Source organism: Phyllostomus hastatus, unplaced genomic scaffold, assembly GCF_019186645.2.
Source record: "Phyllostomus hastatus isolate PE091 unplaced genomic scaffold, TTU_PhHast_1.1 phas_scaffold_501, whole genome shotgun sequence".
Taxonomy (NCBI): Eukaryota; Metazoa; Chordata; class Mammalia; order Chiroptera; family Phyllostomidae; genus Phyllostomus; species Phyllostomus hastatus.
In genome coordinates this window covers 69,743,964-69,764,216 of record NW_025334033.1, presented here as the reverse complement: position 1 = coordinate 69,764,216, position 20,253 = coordinate 69,743,964, and the positions used below count along the sequence as shown (strand labels likewise).

Here is a 20,253-nt window from a genome sequence, read left to right as displayed (position 1 = left end):
GCCAGGCGCTCACTGCACTGCGCGCTCGGGCACTCTCCTGGGGGTGGGGGGTGGGGGAGCTTTCTTCCCTGGTTATTTATTTATTTCTGTGTGTCCAGAACTTTTAAAAAAAAGCCCTTGGCTCAAGTTAACTCTCCTCTTTGGCCCCCTGGTTCCTCTCCCTTTCTCACTGTTCTTTTCACTCTTTCTCCGTTTCTCTTCCTGCGCCAGGAGCGCCTGCGTGGAAGACTGGTCCCCGGCTCAGCTTACAGGAGCCCGACGCGGCGCCCCTTACAGTTACCGGCCACCTAACCTTTAAAAACCCTTCTTCCTATCCCTGGCTGGCGTAGCTCAGTGGATTGAGCACGGGCTGCGAACCAAAGTGTCACAGGTTCAATTCCCAGTCAGGGCACATGCCTGGGCTGCAGGCCACGACCCCCAGCAACCGCACATTCATGTTTCTCTATCTCCCTCCCTTCTCTCTCTAAAAATAAATAAATAAAATCTTTTTTTAAAAAATCCTTCTTCCTGTTATTTATCACTGTGTTTCCTTCCATCATCTTCTTCCTCCCCTTCAGTCGCCCGCCCCTCCCTCCTGCCTCCTTCCATCTTAAGGGGCTTCCTAATCTCACCCCCACCCTCGGGCTGTGGTTTTGCTCCATGAGGCCTTTCTCTCCACTTTTTCACTTTTTATTTTTCGGACAAAAAGCCATGCCTAACACACGTGCACACACACACATCTTTGCAAGGCTGGAGACGCGTGCACACCGAGAGCCTCCAGCACAACCTGGGGCGTCAGCCTGTGGAACATCCAAGAGCCTCCCCCCACCCTTCCGTCCATTGTCACCGTCGGTGAGGAGAACGCTTTCCGCAAAAGATACGCCTTTAGCAAATGTTCACACGTGCAACACAGCACTGTCACCATTTGTGTTGGGTTTGTGCATTTCAAACGACTGATTCTCCCTTTCATTTAACGTTTATTGTTCTGTTGAAAACTTGAGGTGCCGTGTATTTAAACCGTACACATTCCTCAGTCCCCACCGACCTGATATCGGTTCGCGTGTGGCCTTCCTGACACACTGATCTGACACTTTATTGACGTGTGTATGATCGGTCTCCTGTGCACCACGCTGGACCTGTGCAGCGCACACACTCAGGCCGGCCCACTCACCTTGTTACCTGTCCACTCACCTCGTTACCTGTCCACTCGTTTGTCCGCCACTTCGTGCTCCCGTGCGTTTGTTCTTTCAATTATTTGGACCACGTAATAGAGACAGTACCAGCCACATGGCCTCCCAACCGACACACACGATTTACCACCGTATTCGAGCCCTCCACCCGAGTTCACCACCAGGACCGAGGTGCAGGTGCAGACTCAGCCGTGCCCTCCCGGGGCTCGCACCCCAGACCAGCCGGGGGCACCCCAGAGGGGCCACCCTCGTGGGAAGGCAGTTTCCGGACAGGGGAGTGCACAGAGTTGGCAACGCCTCCCTGGCGGGACACACCGGGGATGGGGCCGTGTCTGAACCGTCAGCTGTGTGTGCAGCAACATGAGACCATGTCGGCCTCTCGGGGCCAACACGGAAGGAGGTACCCGTGTTACCGCCCCTGAGGGTCTCAGCCCCAAACGACAGGGAACTTGAAGAGGGCGAGCCGGACAGTGTGAAGGCGGAGACGCTGCCCGTTCTGGCTCCCAGGCGTCTCGGGGGCTGAGCGAGCTCGTCGGAGCTGACACCCGTGTCCTAGGCAGGCCCCGCCCCACCGCAGCCCAAGGCCGGTCCCCGGCCTGTGCAGGACGCGTCCCTCCCAGTCCGCCCCACGGCACAAGGGGCCACAGGACACTCCGAAACCAGAGGACCGTTCCCTCAGTGTGGAGGCGCGGGGGCGAGAGAGGAGAAAGTCTGGTGGCCTGAAGCCGCCCAAGGAACTGAATTCTCCGCTACGACACACGGATTCCAGGGGTCCTGCCTTCGGACACCGGCCCCCATGCCCGCGCTGGACTCGGCCAGCTGGGCACCCCCTCCCCACGAGCGGACCACCCGCCTGTGCCCACCCGTCCCGCCCACGAGGCGCGTCTGGCAGTGTCCCCCCCTCCCACGGACGACCCACGGATGTGTGCCCGCGCTCTAGGGACTTACGGTTCTTCAGGGGCGGGGTTGGGGGCGGGGGTGGCGTCCGAGGTCCCTTCCCACGAAGGAGTCCGGGGGCGGCTTCGGCTGCAATGACAAAGCAATGGTCACTGGACGGAACCTCACCCACCTGGCCCAAGCAGGGGCTCCTCAGCCCCCTGGACGTGGTGAAACTGAGAGAAGCTCTTGCAGTTCACAGGGGCACGTGCCTTGGGCCTCCCAGATGCTGCTTCCCCTAACTAGTTGCTTTTATATATTAAAAAAAAAACTAGAAGTCTTTTTTTTATAAAGTGCAAGTTTTTTTTGTTTTGAAGATTTTATTTATTTATTTTTAGAGAGGGAAGGGAGGGAGAAAGAGAGAGAGAGAGAAACATCAACGTGCGGTTGCTGGGGGCTGTGGCCTGCAACCCAGGCATGTGCCCTGACTGGGAATCGAACCTGCGACACTTTGGTTCGCAGCCCGCGCTCAATCCACTGAGCTACGCCAGCCAGGGCCAAACTAGAAGTCTTTTAAAAGCAAGTGCTGATGGGCAGTTACCAGCTTGTGGGCGACCAAGAGCAGACTCTGGTTTTCTGAAGGCCCTGGGGCCTCCAGTTTGTGCCAGATACCACCTGGGGCGTGGCTGTCCCTCCCCAGCAGCGCCCCCGGCGACTCTGGAGCCACCAGCTGCAGCAACAGGGACCGGAGACACTGCCACTCCTCACAACAGGAGCCGGGGAAGTCCTTCAGGGGTGGGCTCTGATTTCGTCTCTCTGGTATGTTCATGGGACTGGCGAACCCCAAAGCAGCCTCCTGCTTCTGCCCTGGGGCCCCCGGGGGCCCCCCAGAATTCCTGACTGCCCCGGATTAATGTCCCTGCAGACCCCAGGCTGCCCAATGAAGATGCAGCCCCGGTTTCAAAGCTGCGCGCTCCAGCCCCAGGTCTGCCGGGCGAGTTAGTGACACAGTGCCGGGCTGCCGTCTTAGCGAAGCCGTCGGAGAAGCAAGTGGCAGAGAGGAGAACCTGCCTGGGGCCAACGGGAAACACGAAGGCCTCCTCACAGGGTCCCGGGGAGCGACTGCCACACACCTGTGCTCGGAGACCTCACCAACGCGGGCGCACTGAGCTCCCCATCCACGCAGGTAGTGCAGGCGGGCCCGGCGACCACACCCTCCACGGCTCACGGGCACTGGAACATTCTAGCTTAAACTCCCAAGGTTTTTTAAAGCCACTGTTTTCGAGAGGCAACCAGGGCCTCCTTGATCGGACCCGTCTGTGGTACATTTAGGGCGGGAAAGACAGGAAAAGCCCATTTCTAACGCAGTGACCATCTCCAGAAGTAGAGCCTGCAGCTCACACACACCGTCAGCCCCGCCTGCTTCCCACCTGCTGCGTGCAGCCCGCCCTCCTAGGACTCCCCGACCAACCAGAGGCCTTGGCGGGGCTCAGTTCCTGTCCCTTTGTGGAGATGGGGGTCCCTGGGCATGACGGGCCTATTTATGAAAATGGGAGAGGTAGTTGGGACATCTTTTGAAATCCTGCCCCCTCTGCCTCGCCGCCAACCCCCCCACCCCCCAACAAGCCATCTAACTCCAGCTGGCCCGCTGCAGAGGGTGTTGACATGTGCGTCTTTCCGGAACCGCGCTCTCCGCGAGGGAGGGGCGATTAGCGAGAAGCGGGGCTGTGCGGGCGCAGGGGCCCGGGGGATGGAGGGGACGGAGGGGACGGCAGACGCAGCCTTGCGAAAGGCAGGCTGCTGGTCTGCTTGAGGCTGGCGAGGCTTCTGATCCCTCAGTTCGGCTCGCAGGTATCGTAGTGACCAAGGTCACCCCACAGGGGCTCCACACAGGGTGCGCCCCCCGCCCCCAGGCAGTGACCCGGTGCATGCCTGGCGGAGGGGTCCCCGCACACGGAAGCACAGAGAGGTGGCGGGGGATGACAGCGGAGCCAGGGCGGCCACGGGCAGGCACGCCCGTGGCTCGAGTCCGGCCCCTGACCGCTTTTCCAGAAGCTGCCGCCCGGATGGCTTTTTCAGGAAGGCCTCCGCTGCGCGGGCCAGGGCGCCAGCGGGGGCAGGGCCGAGCGTCCCGTGGCCCAAAGGCACAGGGTGAGCCACAGGGGAGGGTGCAGCCGGCCACACCCTCCCGGGACGGCAGCCAGGGGCCAGTCCCATGACACAGTGACCGCTCTGCAGCCCAGAGAGGCTTCCAGATCTGGCCGGCGGCCCACGTGTTTGGGAAAAGTCTCCGGAAAACGCGGTCCTGGCACCGAACTGCCCCGTGGAGCCGTGTGGGGGGCGGGAGCACCACGACAAGCAGTGTTCACAGGCTGACGGGGGGGGGCCTGCTCACCACTGCCGCCCCACAACACAGCGGGACGCGCAGCCGGGCCCACCACGTTGGCCTCGGGTTTCCTCATCTGAACAGTAGACCCCCCTAGAGGGAGTAGACCCCCCTAGAAAGCTGGGGACCAGGGATCTCAGCCCCTAATCCTGAAGACCCAGCAAATAAACAAACACACCACAGGTGACCACGGTGGCTGCCGGAAGGACCCCGAAGCTCCTAAGGCCCCCCGATTGCGGAAACGTGGCACTGCTCCACTTTACAGATGGGAAAACAGAGGCCCAGAGGGCTGGAGGCAGGGGCCAAGGTCACCCGCAGTTGGTGTTGTGCATGGGCTGGGACCAGGTGTCTAGAAGGCCTCTGGGGCTGCCACCTGACCTCGGGTCCCAAGTAGCAAGGGGTGTGGCCTTCACCCCACAGCCCAGCCAGGAGACTAGTGGGGGCCCAGCCGGGACACTTGGGACCTGTGTCGCTCCCTCTCCGGTGAAATGGGGCCCTGGCCTTCCCAGTAGGGACGTCCCGGGCCCCTCCCACCTTACGCAACAGGCAGGCCCGACAGGCTGCTGCACCCACTTCCCAAACAGGAGGGCCGGGGCCCCGAAGCCGGTGCTAGCTGGGACACGGGGCCGGACGAGTCTGGACCTCCTTCCTCTGAGACGAGCACCGGCTCCTGGCTCCCTGGCCCTCCGGGCAGCGTGGGCAGTGGTGGCACCGAGTGTCCTCCCTCCAGCTCAACGGGTCCCCTTTCTCAGGATGCCCCCATTGAGCCCTGAGCCCCGACTTCTCAGCCTGGCAGGAACGACTCTCTCCACCCACGAGGTGACCCCCAAAAGAGGGCCGGAAAGGCAGCAGGGCCGTGCAGCCGCGGTCCCGGATGGCCAGCACAGATGTGCGGCCAGCTGCTGGCCCCTGATGGAGCTCCTCCCCCAACTTTCCATCCTGGGCTCTGTCCCCCGGCCCTACTCCGTGTCCTGGGCTGTCTGTCGGGCGTCAGGCCCGGTTTGATCCAGCTCCTGTTCGCGGGCACAGCCTCGGCTCCTTCCTCCTGAGAAACTCACAGAAAGAAAGCCCTCGCACCAGGCGCAGGGGCTCGGCCAGGCCCGGCCACGCCGCTAGGGCGGCCGGCGCAGCGTGCCGTCGTGCAGCCTCGGGTCCGCGCCTCGGGAGGCGCCCACAAGGGCCAGGGGCCCCCGGGGGCAGCGGCCCCCACAGGGGACACACACACACACACTCCCACACCCGCCTCCTTCTCCGGGGAAGGTAATTGAGGTTCGCTTCTTTTCATCTGAAGAAAAGGCACCTTCTATTGAAAGCGCGTATTCAGAGACCTGGGAACGCTCATCTGCGCTCGGCCCTCCCAATTATCCCCAGGTGGCTGTCCCCCACGGGGGCTCCCCCACATTCCTTTCTGCCCACGCCTTTGTTCCCGCCTGAACGGGCCCTGGGAGCCCCCGGGCTAAGAGTCTCCTCCTTAAGCCCCTGCCAAAGACCCTATTCACGGCGCGGAGAGAGGCCAGGGGAAAGGTGGTGGGGAGCCTTCCTTTGCCCCGACCCCCAGGGTGGAGGACTTAAGAAGTCTCCATCTGGATTTTTTTCTAAGCCCAAAGAAATTGGAGAGCAATTAAGAGAGTCATGACTACACTCTCCGCCGGCCTCTGCCTTAATTAACTCCTCTCTCACACACGCCCCCCCCCCGCCCCGAGTTGGGGCCCACCCCGGCCTCAGCCACCCAGCACCTGCTCCGCTCACTGGTCCCTGCGACCACCAAGGTCTTAAGGGGGAAGGGAGCCGAGGAGACAATTACGGATGTGCCCGGAGACTTCCTAATCACACTTAGTTCCCGAAACAGGGGCCGGGGCGATCGGCTTTCTAACGAAGGCTGGAACACGAGACCCAGGGTCCCCAAACCGGAAAGCTCAGGAAAGCCCCGGATGCCCGGGCACCTGGCGGCTGGCCTTGGCACAGGCAGGGGGGCCCTCCACTTGCACTGGATTCGAAGGACCTTGGGGCCCCTCTCCCTGCTGTGCCATCCGGCTGCAGGGCCCAGGCACCCGGGACGGTCTCCCCGCTCCGCACCTGCCCTGGCTCTGAAACCGTGGCTCCGTCCACGCCCAGGAGGGGCACCTGTCCCCGCGACCCCCTTCCCTCAGACTGCCCGCCCTCCTGCCCTACACCCAGACTTCCGTCTCTTTCCAAATGGGAGCCCCACACTTGAGAGGGCCTCATCTAGAGAGATAAACTCTTTTCCAGAGTATTCCATCTGTTCAAATCAGGGACGGGAGGCCAAGCCATACTCCCTTATTCCTGCGTGTGGGCAGGGACAGGGCTCGAAGGCGCAGAGGGGACGGGCAGCTAGTCCTGGGGACATGGCCGTGACCTGCCAAACTCCGGTCTTCTGGAAAGAAAACTAGCGCCCAAGACCTTTCCCACCGCAGCCGACAACGCCGGCTGCTGCACCGGCCACTGCCCTTTCACCTGTGGGACCCTAATTTGTGTCAATTCCGTGTGACGCCGCCCTCCTGTCTGCAAGGAAAAATTCAGTAGCAAGCTCGCTGAGGACAGGCAGATCCTTCTTTTCTTTCTGGAGGTCAGACTGCACGCAAACACGCGTGCTCATGCCACTTCATGTAAATGAGCGAACAGGGAACACGCACACCCTGCCACCCCAGTCCTGCCCGGCGTGTGCGTGCACGAGCATCTGGGGCTGGGGTCACCCGTCAGGAGGCCCAAGGTCAGGGGCCCTGGAGGCTGCCATCGGCCCCACAAGGAACCCTGCAGGTGGGACAACTGGGGGGTGAGCCAGGGGCACCGTGTCCCCCTGTCCACGAGCACAGGGGCTGAGCGACACTTCGCCCCGTCCCCATCCTCCCAGGGGCAGGAGGGCGGGGCCGGCCCGTCGCCTCTGCCCCGACCTCTGTGCCTGGCCACACGCGTCCCCCGCCAGACACCAGCCCCGGGGACGCGCTCAGCGCAGAGACAGGATGGCCAGAGACACTGAAGGCTGGCTTTTCCGCAGCTTCCAGGATGGCCGGGCTGTGGGGCCGATGCAGGACGCTGTGTTTCAACTCCTGTGATCGAGACCCTGATCTACTTGTGTATGTTTTATGCCTATGCCACACAAGCCCCCACGCACATGCTGGCCTGACACGGGACACTCGCGAGTGCACGTGAAGCAGGGCCGGGCCAACCCAGCCGCCGAGCAGGGCGATGGGTCGGAGGCCGGCGGGGCCCTCGCCCTCCACTTGACTCTGCCCCTCGGGGCTCACCCCACCCGTTGGGGTCCTGAGACGCCCCCTGACGAAGCCCCTAGAGTCCCAGAGCGCTGGGCGCTGAGCCCCTGAGCGCTGGCTCAGACCAGCCCCACAGACCTTTCCGGTGCGCGCCCTGGCTACGAGCCCCGGGGGTCCCGCTCGCTGCTCATTGCACAGCCCCCCCAGGCCGCTCCTCCGTGTCACCCTGTTTGCAGGCGGCTTGGCAAATGCCAGCTGAGGGGTAAATGTCACAGGGCCCCGTCTTCCCGGCGCCCCTCCCTGAGCTCAGCCCCAGGCACACGCTCCCCACCTCCCTGCAGTCCGTGGGCTCCCCCGCGAGGCGGGGCGGGGCGAGCAGACAAGAGCTCCCAGGCCTGGGTCCCTCAGCCCCTCACTACCTACACGGACGAGGAGTTTTATCCAAAAGTCACACCCGCACCCCGTTTCCCTGTCAGCACAGGGGGCGGGGCTGCCGCCTCTGAACACCCCCACGGGGCACAGCGGGGGGGCCCCTGAAGGGAAGACGCCCACCACTCCGCCTCCTCCTCCTCCTCTCTCACTGTCACCTCGCTCAGCTACCACGTGGCCCGTGTCACTGCGCGGGACCTCCCGGGACACTCGGCTTGACCCTCTGGGCCCGGAGGCAAACCCGGGTGTGGGCCTGAGTGTCCAGGGAGGCAGGGGCACGCCCCGAGGGAGGGGACCCGCAGATGGACAGATGCCTGCCCGCTGGAGCTCTGGGGTGGTGGGGTCCTGCTCTCTTCCTCTTCCTCCCGGCCGTGAGGATTCCGTGTAAACACACAAAAGCATTCCCATCGCACTGCCGCCGTCGCAGGGGTGGGGACAGGAGGCCAAGCGAAGACCTCGCTCGGAAACCACTGTCTGATTAGAGGGCGTCGGCAAAGCCTCGTGGGGTGGGGGGGAGCCAGCGTCCTCTCGGGGGCTGGCGCTACCCCGGCTGGGGGAGGGGGATGGTTTTCCAGCTGCGGGGCAGACGAGGATTCCCATGGCCGAGTCTCTGACGCGGGGGTGTGCGTACGAGAGCGAATGCACTGTTTTCATCTCATGAACATGCTCAGCAGAGCTTCGAGGAGAGGACCTACTGTGTGCCTAGCCCAGGCCGGTTCGCAGGGCCCGGGCGTGGAAGCTCCTCACTTACCGTGCGGGGCCCGCAGCACCCCGTCCGCCAGGGCGGGCCCCAGACCCGCGGGCTCCGTGAGGCCAGGGCCACGGCTCCGGCGGCATCCAGACCGCAGGCCCCGGGCTGGCGCGGAGGAGAGTGGCCCTGCCAGCTGAATGTGTGTGTTCGTGAACAGAGACGTGTGCTGGGCCTAAGGAAGTGTCGCCGTTGCAGGAAAAGCAAGAAACTCACCCCAAACCAGGGAGGAGGAGCCGGGCCAGTCAGGAGGAGCCAGGGGGCCGTCCAGAAGGAGGGCTCGGTCCAGGGCGGTGGTCCTCGGGGGTGGGGGGCTCTTCTGCCTCTTGCTTCCGGCTCTTCAGCCGACCCAGCCGAGGGTCAACCCTGGGGAGGGACAGGAGGTCAGGACACGGCCATGCCGGCGGCCCGAAAGAGCCACACGAGTTCCAAGGGAAAGCCCAGAGCCCAGCCTCACCTGGGGCCTGGCTCTCGGTGCAGGGAGGTGGCTCACGGCGAGGAGCAATGCCGCCGGGAAGAGCTTGGGGCTGGGCTGGCCTGGGGTGGGCAGAGCCCGGCGCGCAGGGGCAGGGCGGGCTGCGGGAACACCTGCGCGCAGGACGACAGGGGTCTGTGGGGGAAAGGGCGGGCGCAGGGCCCTCGGACCCCGGGACCCCGGGCCAGTGGGGGGAGGAGGCACTGGAGGATGGTAGGGGGAGGTGGCCGACCGGCAGGGGATTGTCCCTCGGGCCCTGGAGACCTGTGGGCAACCGGGGCAGCACCGGGAGGGGGGCGGGGGGGGTGGTGGCTCCATGGGCTGGCGGGGGTGGGGGGTACTTAGGGCCAGAGGCAAGAAGGTGAAAGGTGGCTGAGGCGGCAGGCGGGGCCAGGTGGCACAGGTGTGGACTCGGCACAGCAAACTGCCCCGTGAGACAGAGGGCTGCGCAGCAGGGTGACCTGGGCACAGAGAAGGGGCGGCGGGTCAGGCCGAGCAGGAGACTGAGGCAAGCGGAGGTCCGGGGGGCACCCGACCCGGACAGTGGGGGCCAGGCAGGGGCCCCAGGCAGCACGGGCGGACAGGCAGGCAGCCGGGCAGGGGCGCAGCCCGCAGAGCTCCCTGGAGGTTCCCGGCCACTGTCTTTTGCTGGAGGCCAAAGGAGTGGGGTTTTGCCCCAAAAGGAGGAAGGTTATCATGGAGGGAGGGGTCCAGGTCGCAGACCCCAACTCAAGAGGGAGACCTGTGTGGCCAGAGCCCCAGGGGACGCACACCACTGTTCCGGGTCCCCAGGAGCCGGCGCTCGGCTGCAGGCTGAGTGGGGGGGGCAGGGAGGACGGGAGGGGCGGGCCGTGCCACGGGTCCCCAGCCCCCTCGCACCGTCTGACCTGCCGCTGCGGGGCAGGAGTCACTCACTGCCCCGGTGCTGGGACAGCAAGGCTGTGTCCTCAGCAGAGACCACCCCCCGGCCCATCGTCCCGGGGGCAGAGGCCATCAAGGGACAGGCTAGCGTGGCGGGTGTCCAGTCCGGGGCCGGGCGGTGGGCCTGCTCAGTAAGGATCAACTGTTGAATGACGGGATGGACGCACGAGTGAAGGAAGGGGCGAGACTGGCGAGGCCCCGCTCCAATGGGGCTCGGGGAGGGGCGGTGCCCGCTCCGCCCTAGACAGAAATCAGTCCCCCACCCCTTTGACCTGCCTCTGGCCCCCAGCATCCCCTCTAGCAGCCTGAGTGTAAGTCCAGGTCCTTCATTGACTCGTCTGTCCAAACTGACATCCCACATACTCTTACTGAACCCCACATGGTGCCAAGCTGGTGCTGGGACACCCAAAGGAGGTGTGGGCTGGCCTAGGGCACCCCGGAACACCAGAGTAGGGAGGGGTGAGGGAGGGGTGAGGGAGGAGAGCAGGCGGCACAGAGAACAGAGGCAGGGACAGTGGGACAGTCACAGCAGAGAAGCAGAGCTCACGGCCTAGCCTCCCAGGCTGACTCAGTGACCAGTGTCAAGACCAGGGGGCCCTGAGGGTTGAGGGGGGCCAGCACAGGGGCCCCTGGGGGTTGGGGGGGCCAGCACAGGGGGCTCTCTGGGACCTCTGGCCTGGAAGAGTGGGACGCAGGCGTCCCTTGAACACGGGCACATGCGTGGGCGCCGCACCTACACTCAAGGCAGCCATGGGCTCAGACCCCTCTGCTGACAAGCTCAGGAAAGCTCAAGATGGGCCACTCATGTCTGGAAACCCACGTGGGGGCCTCGCGGCTGGGTCCCGAGGGCCTGGGGCTGGGATGCTCCTTACTGGGACGGGTGGGGAGGCAGCAGGGGCCTGGAAGCTACTTTTCCTTTTTAAATGCACCCTCTTGCTTAGAAGCACCAGGAACTATTCTGTGATTTCACTCTCCCGTCCCCTGGTCTGGGCGACCCCCGGGTCGCCCCCAGAAGGTGGAAGGAAGTCCTTCCGCGTCTTCACCGGGGAGCCAGAGGGCACGGCTCTGCTCGCAGGGGGAGGGCGGAGCTCTGACCCCCGCCCTCGGCGGACAGAGAAGTTAAGGGAGGCTCCTGAGTTTTCTTCCACTCGTTTTCTTGCTCCAACTGCCTTGCTTAGTTTGTCTGTCTGTGTGTCTGTTTGTCCCTTTCCAGTTTGGCTGCAGGTCTACTCAGAGACTGGCAGTTAGTCGCCTCGCCTGTCTCGAGTGAGAAACGTCCCGAACTGGGGGGGATGCACAAGGGCCAGTGTCAGGCGGGAGGCCCACTGGCCAGCGCAGATGGGAGCGGAACCTCCCTCTGCGGGACCTGGATGGGGCGTCCCACGCCTCTGCGATGACCCTGCAGGGGCTACACCTAGGCCTTGGCACTGGTCTACCCTCCAGTGGGCTTGTTTCGAAGCGTCCAGGGGGTCCTGACACGAGTCAAGAGCGTGCTGGGCCCCGGGAGGACAGGCCCCCCACGGAGGTGGCACCCCTGCCTGGCGCACCTGTCTGCCTGCCTGTGGGCCCCGTCCCCGGAGCAGCCTTCCACCTCCAGCCCCTCTCCCCGGCCTTGAATGGGGAGCAGGGGGAGCCGGGGCCCCGGGCCGGAGACCACAAGTGTGGGCTCCGGACCGTGGCCCCTGCCCCGCGGACGCCACTCCGCCTCATTATGGTAATCAGTGTTTTTTCCCTCGCAGACAAAGACGGCTCCTTGCGAGAGGAGCGCCGGAATCCGGCAGCCGCCTCATTAGCGTCCGAGGCCTCTTCCTTGAGGAGGCCGGAGCCCAGCCCCGCGTCCGTTCGTTAGGGGGAAAGGGCGGAAAGTGGAAGAAAAGTGAAAAACGCGGCTGGGGGGAGGGAGCGGGCCCTTTCTGTGGGCCATTCATTCCCTGAAAGACTTCGGGCACCTTTTGGGATTTAATCAGCAGCCCAGGGCCAGGGGTCTCATCGGGGTGAGGGAGGTAAAGAGGTTAAACTCGATAGGAGTTACAACCACCGCCCCCCCCCCCCCCCGCCCTGCAACTCGGGGCAATTTGATTTGAAAGCTTCCTGGGATTTGTCACTAGGGTAATTAATTTAAAACTTTTTTTTCCTGTTTGTTTTAGCCCAACCTGACACCAGGGGAAACCTTTCTCAGGACGTGCTTTCGGGAGCCGTTGATATTCCCTAAGTCGCCCTTCCCCGCTCCCTTGCCTTTCCGCGTCTTTTTCTCATGCTTTTCGCCTTCCTCTCCCCCCTCCCGCCCCCTCCCTTCTCCGCTTCTTTCTTCTCTCTGCGGTCCTCCCCGTGGGAACCTAACCTGTAAGGGAATCTGATGGAGACTCTAATTATATTTTCTCACAAATACTTTAATGACCTTATTTCAAGCCCCTCCAAGAGTGTCCGGTTCTTACCTGCGAGATAATCCCACCTGACCTGCCAAGCTAACATTATTAACTCTGTTTCGCAACTGAGACCGGGTGGCTTGGGGGAAAAAAAAAACTGACCCCAGGGCCCTCGCACTAGGTGGGCTTGACCAGGGCTCCCACGTCTGGGGCAGGAAGGCAAGAGGCAAGTTCCAGAAGCGGGGCCCTCTGGACCTGCGAGGTCCCGAGGGGGAGAAGCTAAGACCTGGGGGCGCCGGGAGCAGGCGTCCCGGGGACTTGCACAGGGAGTATGCGCCCGGGGCCATGGGCCGGGGCCCTGGAGCTGCGTGAGAGGCCGGCTGGGAGTGTGTCAGGTGTCTGTGTGTCCCTGAGCCGGAAAGGTGTCCGAGTGTAAGCGACAGAAAGGTCATTACCTTAGCGAGAGCCGCCCGACGGAGCAGAGAGGGCAGGAGGCAGTGGGCTGAAGAGGAAATGGAGGTGAGGAGGGAAGACAGCAAGTGCAGACAGGCCTTGGAGAACCTTGGCTGCGGAAGGAAAGAGAGAGACGGTAGTGGCCAGAAAGGAGGCGACAGGAGGAGCCCGGGAGGCTCAGGCTGCGGAGAGAACAGTTAGGAAGTTGAGGGGGGGCGGTAGAGGAGTGACCGGTGCACGAGACGCCTCTTCCTTGCCAACACGAGAGGCCACAGGGGTGCGAATGTGCCGTGTCCCCAATCGGAAGGGCCGCTTGACGGCTCTGTGCCCTCGGGAGGAGGCAGGCCAGCCCCGGGTCGGGACAGGGAGTTGTGAGGTTCCAATGAACTGGCAGCTGCAAAACGGCCTTTGCTCAGAGCACAAGGAGTCGTGAAGGTTCTCGGCGGCCGCTCGCCGGCAGTGGGCAGCCGGATTTCACAGCCCACGCCAGGGCTCACGGGGGCCTGCGTTCCACTGACCGTGAACTATGCGTCCTTACATTAAGGAGGTAAAGAGTGCTGGTGAAAGGTCCGCCAGCCTCTGGAAGACAAAAGGTTCCCGCCTAATAGCCTGGATTAGCTCCAAGCAGGTCTCCGCCCACTTCATTCGTCACCTTCCAAGTCACCCTTCCACCTTCATTTGCCATATAATCCAATCAGGCCCTTTCAGAGGCCCGGGAGCCATTGTCCACGCCAAGCTGGGCTTCTCAAAGGGGCCTGAGTTGTTTTGTCTTGTCTGGACAAAACTGGTTAGCTTAAAAGGGGACGAAAAAAAAAGTGCCGGTGAAAGGAGGGTCCCAATTAGCCTCCGAGAGACTGTTTGCACCATCTTTGTATCACAGACCAGGCCTGGTGCGCTGGGCATATTGTGGGAGTTTCCAGAAAAGGTTTGTCGGATTGATTCTGTTTTTATTCGTTTCGAAACTCCTTTCCTGAGCGCAAACACTCACAGCACCTACTGGGTGCTGGCCCAGTCATGACGAGAGAGGACAGGGCTGGGCATGCACACGGTGAGGGACGAGCTCGGCCGGTGAAGGACCCTGCAATTTCCACAGCGATTTACAAAGCACTTTCCTAGTCGTTTCAGCGTTTGGTCTTCAAAAGCACCCTGTGGGGCAGCTGAAGGCGGGCGGGTTTTTTGTTTTGTTTTGTTTTGTTTTAATCCTCATTTAGACCATGAAAGGCACGGAGACCTGGAGGAGTTAAGCGACTGGTGTAAGGTCACACGGTTATTGAGAGGTGCAGCCAGCACAGGGGAGCGGCACTGGGGCCACCCAGACCCCCAAGACCACCCTGGGCAGTGGGGCGTTCAGACAGACTGTCCCAACAGTCTGACGCGTGATTGGAAATCAAAGCTCTCGGCCTCCACGCTGGGCCGGGGGGGTAACGGGCAGCTCCAGTGTCACCCGGGGTCCAAGTCGGACCCCTTGTCTTGCCGGCAATGCGACAAAATACTTACATTCCTCCAGCCTCGGTGCCCTCACCGTAATTGTGAACGAACCCTGTCCCGTAGGAGGGGTGGCTCCGTCCCCGCCCACCTTTTTAAAATTGCTCGCCAATGCCGAATTCATCCCCCTCTGGGAGGATGTGTGTCTGGTCACGTGTGCCTGACACGGAAATGACATATGTGGACGACACAGAAAGTGCTCTGGAAATGACCACATGCATGATTCACGTTCCTATATTCAAGTCAGCCCATCACCCTTGCTGGCGGCGCCCCTACCTGTGCCAGGAGAGCCCCGGGCAAGGGGCGTCGAAGTGCTGTGGGAGAATAAACGAGAGGCGTTAAGACGAGTGACACACACGGGGATGGACTGACCTACCTACCGAGCCTTCAACACACATCTGTCGGCCGCCTCCTGGATGCCCAGCCCTGCCGCCCCGGGCCACTTCGGGTCACTGGACACTCACAACAACCCTGGGAGGCTGCTCTTCTCACCACCACTCCCCAGAAAGGACGGGGAGGTCCCCGGACAGGCGGGGATGCCCGCGGCGTCAGGGCTCATGCTCGTTCCAGAAGCCCCCCGGGCCTTGGAACCGCCGGAGAGACGCTGGCGGAGCCCTCGGCCCAGGTCCCCCTCCTGAGAAGTCCCCGGAGGGATCCTTCCGTGCGGGACGTCATGTGGGCACCCACAGGGTCAGCGGAGGAAGACGGGCCCCCCCTCGGGGAGGGGAACACTCCAGGTCGCTGTCACGTTGACACAAGCAGAGACTCACAGGGAAGCACTCAGAGCGAGAGGCACAAGCACAGCAGAGGTCGGGGGTGGGGGCCAATGCCCCCTCACTAGGGCATTGGTTCAAGCCTTTCGTCAAGACAGCAGCTGGCTGGCGGGGCGGGGTCCTCTTCAGCTTCCGTCGTCCTGATCCGGGGTGGGGGTCTCTGCCAGGGGCTGCGTGGCGTGCTGGTGGGAGCCCGGGGGCCGGCACTCCTGCGTCCTCTGCAACGGGGGCAAGGTTAGAGGGCCCACTTAAAGGTCCCGACCTAGGTATGAATTAAACCTTAAATGAGTTAATTACAACTAAAACGAATTAGTTACCATTTAAAGTTGTCCTTTAAATAAATACTGGCGGGCCTGGGGGTGGCGGGAGGAAGGCGGCAGTGGGGGGATCCGGCCGCCAAGCCGTACACACGCCGCCACGAGGAGGGGGCGCGAACCGTAGGGTGGAGCAGCGAGCACCTTGGCGGCGGCTGGCCATCAACAGGTGGTCCTCGAAGACGAGGAGGTGGACGGTGACTTCATCCCTGAAGAGAGAACCTGTGGCCGGGGAGGGGGCCGGATTAGAAACCATCCTGACGACCTCTGCCGGCCAGCACAGGAAAAGCAGAGAGAGGGAGGGGGTGGTCAGAGGGAAAGGAGGGGGGAATGGGAAGGAGGGGGAGGGGTCAGGAGGGAGGAGGGAGGGGTATGGGGGGAGGAGCAAAGGGAGAGGAGGGAGGGAGGAATGGGAGAGAGAGGAGGGGGAAGGAGGGGTGAGGAAACCAGGAGGGGAGGGGGCAGGAGGAGAAGTGGGAGGGGTTAGAGGGAGAGGAGAAATGGGAGGGGGAGGAGGGGGAGCAGAAGTGGGAGGGCGGCGGGAGAGACGTGAAAGGGGAGGAGGGAGAGAAGTGGGAGGGGGTAAGGAGGACTTGATTGACAAGCCCCAAGTGTTAGCCGTGTGCGCATGCGCAACCTCAAGCCCAGTTTGGCGGGCCGAGGACATTTGCAGGCATAGACCGCTAGGGGGCGCAGTCAGCACCCATAGCCCAAGAGCACACCCACCTGCAGCGCGCGCCTCTGCGCGCGCGCAGCAAGAGCCTCTAGCGCCCCACCCGCGCCTGGCCCGCAGCTGCCAGGGGCAACAGCTGGCAGAGGATGGGCGGGGGGCAGCCCAACAGGTCTCAGACTAGGAGGATGGGCACGGTCCACCCCTAGCCCAACGCACAGGCCACTATGTCCCCTAAAACGCATGCCCACCGTCACCAGCCAGAATCCACCTGTGGCAGCAACCGCACGCAAACGCCCAGAGGCCCTTTGGTGCCGCACAACTGGGGGGGCACCTGAGATATCAAGAAGACAGTCCCCTAAGGGTCTTTCCAGAACATGATTCCACTTTTAATAAGTAAAAATACAGAAAGCTTGGCCTCGACCTTCAGTAAATCCAATTAAACATAAGTTAATTAAAATTAAAAAGACCAAGTTCTCAACACAGCGTTCTCACTCATATCTGTGGTCTCTGGACACATGATATAAAATATGAAATCGCTAGAAAATGATATGAAGACAGCCAAAACCACCTAACGTCATCAGACCACCATTCCCCCCCGCCCCGCCCCCGCGCAATCTCATCTCCCTTTTTTATTGCAAGCATTCCAAGACCCCTCACGACAGCGTCTAATTAACTATCTTATGGCCTCTTCATCCTGCTCAAATGAACCACACCCTCCTAAGACCCCCAAAAACCAAAATCGAAATTAACTAACCCGCGGCCACGCACTTCCACGACCCTCTGATGGTCACAACCACTGCGTATCACGGCATCGCTGCCCAGCGCGAACCCTGCGGCCGCTCCCCAAGGAGCCTAGGGGTCTTAAAACATTCCCCCCCTAGGTAAATAGATCTAGAATTCTCCAGTAAATCTCAAGCCTGACCCCCTCTAGCAGAAGAACAAAGGCCACCTCCCCTCCCCACCCCGCCCCCCAAAATTCCGCAGTGCCATCAGCGCCCTCTGGCGGCCATCAAGAGAACATTCCAGAAACCTGCCACGTAGCAACCCGCTAGCGCCCCCCCACACAGCCCGCCAGCCCTGAGTGGGGAGGGGGTGGCATGGGGGGGCTAGACAGGGACAAAGGAAATGGCAAAAGGCGACTATCAAAAATCGAAAGCCCACAACACATCAGAATCTTCCAGAGACCATCGCGCCATGCTGAAAGGAGCCCCCGACCCCCAATTCCCAGCTCCCAGTGCCCAGAACCCCCCCCAACACACCCTCTTCTCTGTATTTTTCTCTTTCCTCTTGCTTCCCAGACCCAAGGACATGGCCCACTCTTCACACCAAGCCATCCCTCCCTCTACTCTGCCAGTACCCCCAATTGCTTGACCCCCTCCCGCCGCCCTTCCTACAGAACTGATCCTAGGGGGCTTCTGGCAGGTTTGCGCTTGAGCGCCATCTCTCTCCACCGTTAAGGAGGTTTGTCGGGGTGGAAACAGATGATAGCAGTTAGAAATTTTACTCTTAATTTTCGTGCAGAGTCGGCTCCGCACTAAACCTGTATGCCTGCACTGGGAATCCCTCCCGGGTAGGAACCTCTACTCCTCACGCCCACGGGCAACCAAGAAGCTGGCCACAAACTGGGGGGGCGGGGGGGACGATATACCCAGGAGACCCTTCTCTTTGGGTGCTTTCCCCTGTAATCTGTGGGGCACACAGGATGCATCCGCCGCCATATCTCCCACCATTCGTGATCCCGAAGGTAGTTCCTCCAACACGGAAAACCTGGGTTTTGGACCCCGGTGACTGCGGGACATGGGATTCCAACATGGGCTTGGTCTGATTCCTCCCGCTCCTCTTAATCTGAGCCCCCACCACCCTGCCTACCCTCAAGGGCTGGACAAGAATGAGGCCCTGATTCCTCCCCCCACCAAGAAAAAAAAAAAAAAAACAATGTGCCTCGCGATTTTTCTTTCGGACAGTATTTCGTGGCCGACGCTCGCGACCAGGCGAAGTGGCCACCTTCGGGAGAAGGTCCCGGCGTCTGTCCTCCGGCATGTCCAGGAGGACAGAGACCGACTCAGACGTGGGGTGTAGCCTTCTTTTTGCACATCCTTCCTGACAAGGATGGCCAACCACGTACCTGATGGGTAGATTCTCGCGTGGGCGCCCCGGTTCTTCGGGAGGAGCTGCGGCCAAGGCCTGCGAGCCAAGGCGCGCTCCATCCAGCTCTCCGCCGTCTGCGCTAGGGGCTGGCTGGGTGGGGTTTATATGGAAGCGCAGAAGGGGTGGTCTCTGACGTCAGCGCATTCTGCTGCAATGCGCTCATTTCTCCAAAAGTGATTGGCCGGAAAAATGAGCCCCCCAGATTCTATGACAAATTGCTCTAGCCGCACCCAGATTGCAGCAAAGAAGGGAGGAAAAAATTCTGCCGCAGTGCCCCTAGCCGCCATGACCAACACCCTGTGCTCGCTGGTGTTTCTTCCCCTCTACGAGCCCCGCTCGCCGAAGCAGGGTGATTCGTGTGCACAATTTGCTGGGAGAGTGGAGGCAGGGATTTTTTTTTCCCCCCTCGGGCTGGCCGAGGGCGAAGCTGGGCTGCAGGGGCAGCAGATCACGCACCTGGAGGTTTCGGAACCTCTATGGGAGGATGCGTCTTAGGGAAAGAAAATGATGTTTTCTGCTTGTTGTCCTGGAAAATAAAATCCACGGGCAACATAACTGGTACCCAAATGTAAGTCGGCGGCTGTCACCCCCTCTTAGCCCACCCATCCGTTTCTGATTGGTTACCTTTGACACGGGATACTCAGCACAGCACCTTCGACTAAGGGGCGGAAAAAACGGTTTTTGAGTCCCGGCTCTGCCGCCGACAACCTGTGTGTGCACCCAGAACGCTGCAGTCTCCCTGCCTCCGCAAGGGGGTCCGTTTCCTCTACGCTAACCAGAGGTGCCCCCTAACGGGGTTGTAATAAGAACCTATGCAGGAGCCCTGTTCCTCTAGGGAAAGTACTTTTCTAGGTCCGTGTCCCAGCTGGAGAGGCATGGGGTACCCCCCCATTGAGGTGATTTCCGCACACGTACACTTTGAAAACCGCCCCCCCCACCCACACACACACATGCACCTCCCCGCACCACCCCGGGGAGACAGGCAGCGACACATGTTGCGGCAGAGCGTGGCCGCGAGGCCTCGCGCGCGGGACTTGGCACCGGAGATTCGATCCTTAACAGGTGGCGCCTTCGGCAGCTCTGCCCCGGGCACCCGTGGTAAAGCGGGCAGGGCCGTCAATCAAATGTCCTCTTGCAAAGGTCAAAACGCTGCTGAAAGGGACTAAGGATCTATCTTAGGGTGACAGGTGGGTGGCAGCCGGGAGGGCAAGGATGAGGCGCCTGGTGACAGAAGAGGGGTAGGAATGAGTGATGGGTCCCGCAGGGAAAAGGGCAGAGGGGCCCCGCGGGGCTGTCCCATGAGAACAGCGCCCCCACACTTCTTGAAGGGGCTGCAAAGCAGCTGCGCAGAGAACCCCCCCCCCACAGGCCCAGTTGTCCTGCGAGGGCGCCAACACCCAGACGGGGCCCTCCGGGGCTGCGTGGAAGGGACAAGGCTCTTTGTAAGGCCAACCGCTGGTGACGGGGGGGGGGGGGGTGAAAGGGGACCACCAGGCCACAGGAGGCCCGGGACCTTGAGCGGGGGGCTCGTTTGTAGATGCACAGCACATCTGGGGAGATGAGGACAAAGTGGGCTTTGGGGCTCATGGCCGGGAGCCCCCTAACATGTCAGATAATGTGAAGGAGACTGAGAGCACCCCACTGACCGCATGGGGAGCAGGCAAGGCACCCCAGAGACTGGAGCCCCCACCCCCCAGCAGGACATGCGAGGCCGAAAGGCCCACACCAACGAGGGACGTCAAGAAAGCCTCAAAAAATCATGGCTCCGAGCATCCCAGTCAACAGAAGAACGTTTATTAGCCATGGT

At 61.9% G+C, this 20,253-nt stretch overlaps 1 protein-coding gene across 1 annotated transcript in view; it reads right to left on the bottom strand.

The window, feature by feature from the left end:
* LOC123807921 overlaps window positions 1–20,033 on the bottom strand; it is a 37,910-nt gene extending 17,877 nt beyond the window's left edge. Inside the window, exons 1-10 of the mRNA XM_045821965.1 lie at window positions 19,960–20,033; window positions 18,424–18,536; window positions 15,770–15,847; window positions 15,309–15,529; window positions 14,815–14,852; window positions 13,056–13,166; window positions 9,655–9,774; window positions 9,296–9,426; window positions 9,055–9,204; window positions 2,118–2,195 (exon numbers count right to left, since the gene is read on the bottom strand). Of these exons, the coding sequence (XP_045677921.1) occupies window positions 9,179–9,204; window positions 9,296–9,426; window positions 9,655–9,774; window positions 13,056–13,166; window positions 14,815–14,852; window positions 15,309–15,529; window positions 15,770–15,847; window positions 18,424–18,536; window positions 19,960–20,033 (912 nt within the window). The 3' untranslated portion in view covers window positions 2,118–2,195; window positions 9,055–9,178. The remainder of the gene's footprint in view (window positions 1–2,117; window positions 2,196–9,054; window positions 9,205–9,295; window positions 9,427–9,654; window positions 9,775–13,055; window positions 13,167–14,814; window positions 14,853–15,308; window positions 15,530–15,769; window positions 15,848–18,423; window positions 18,537–19,959) is intronic.
* Window positions 20,034–20,253: the final 220 nt, after the last annotated feature.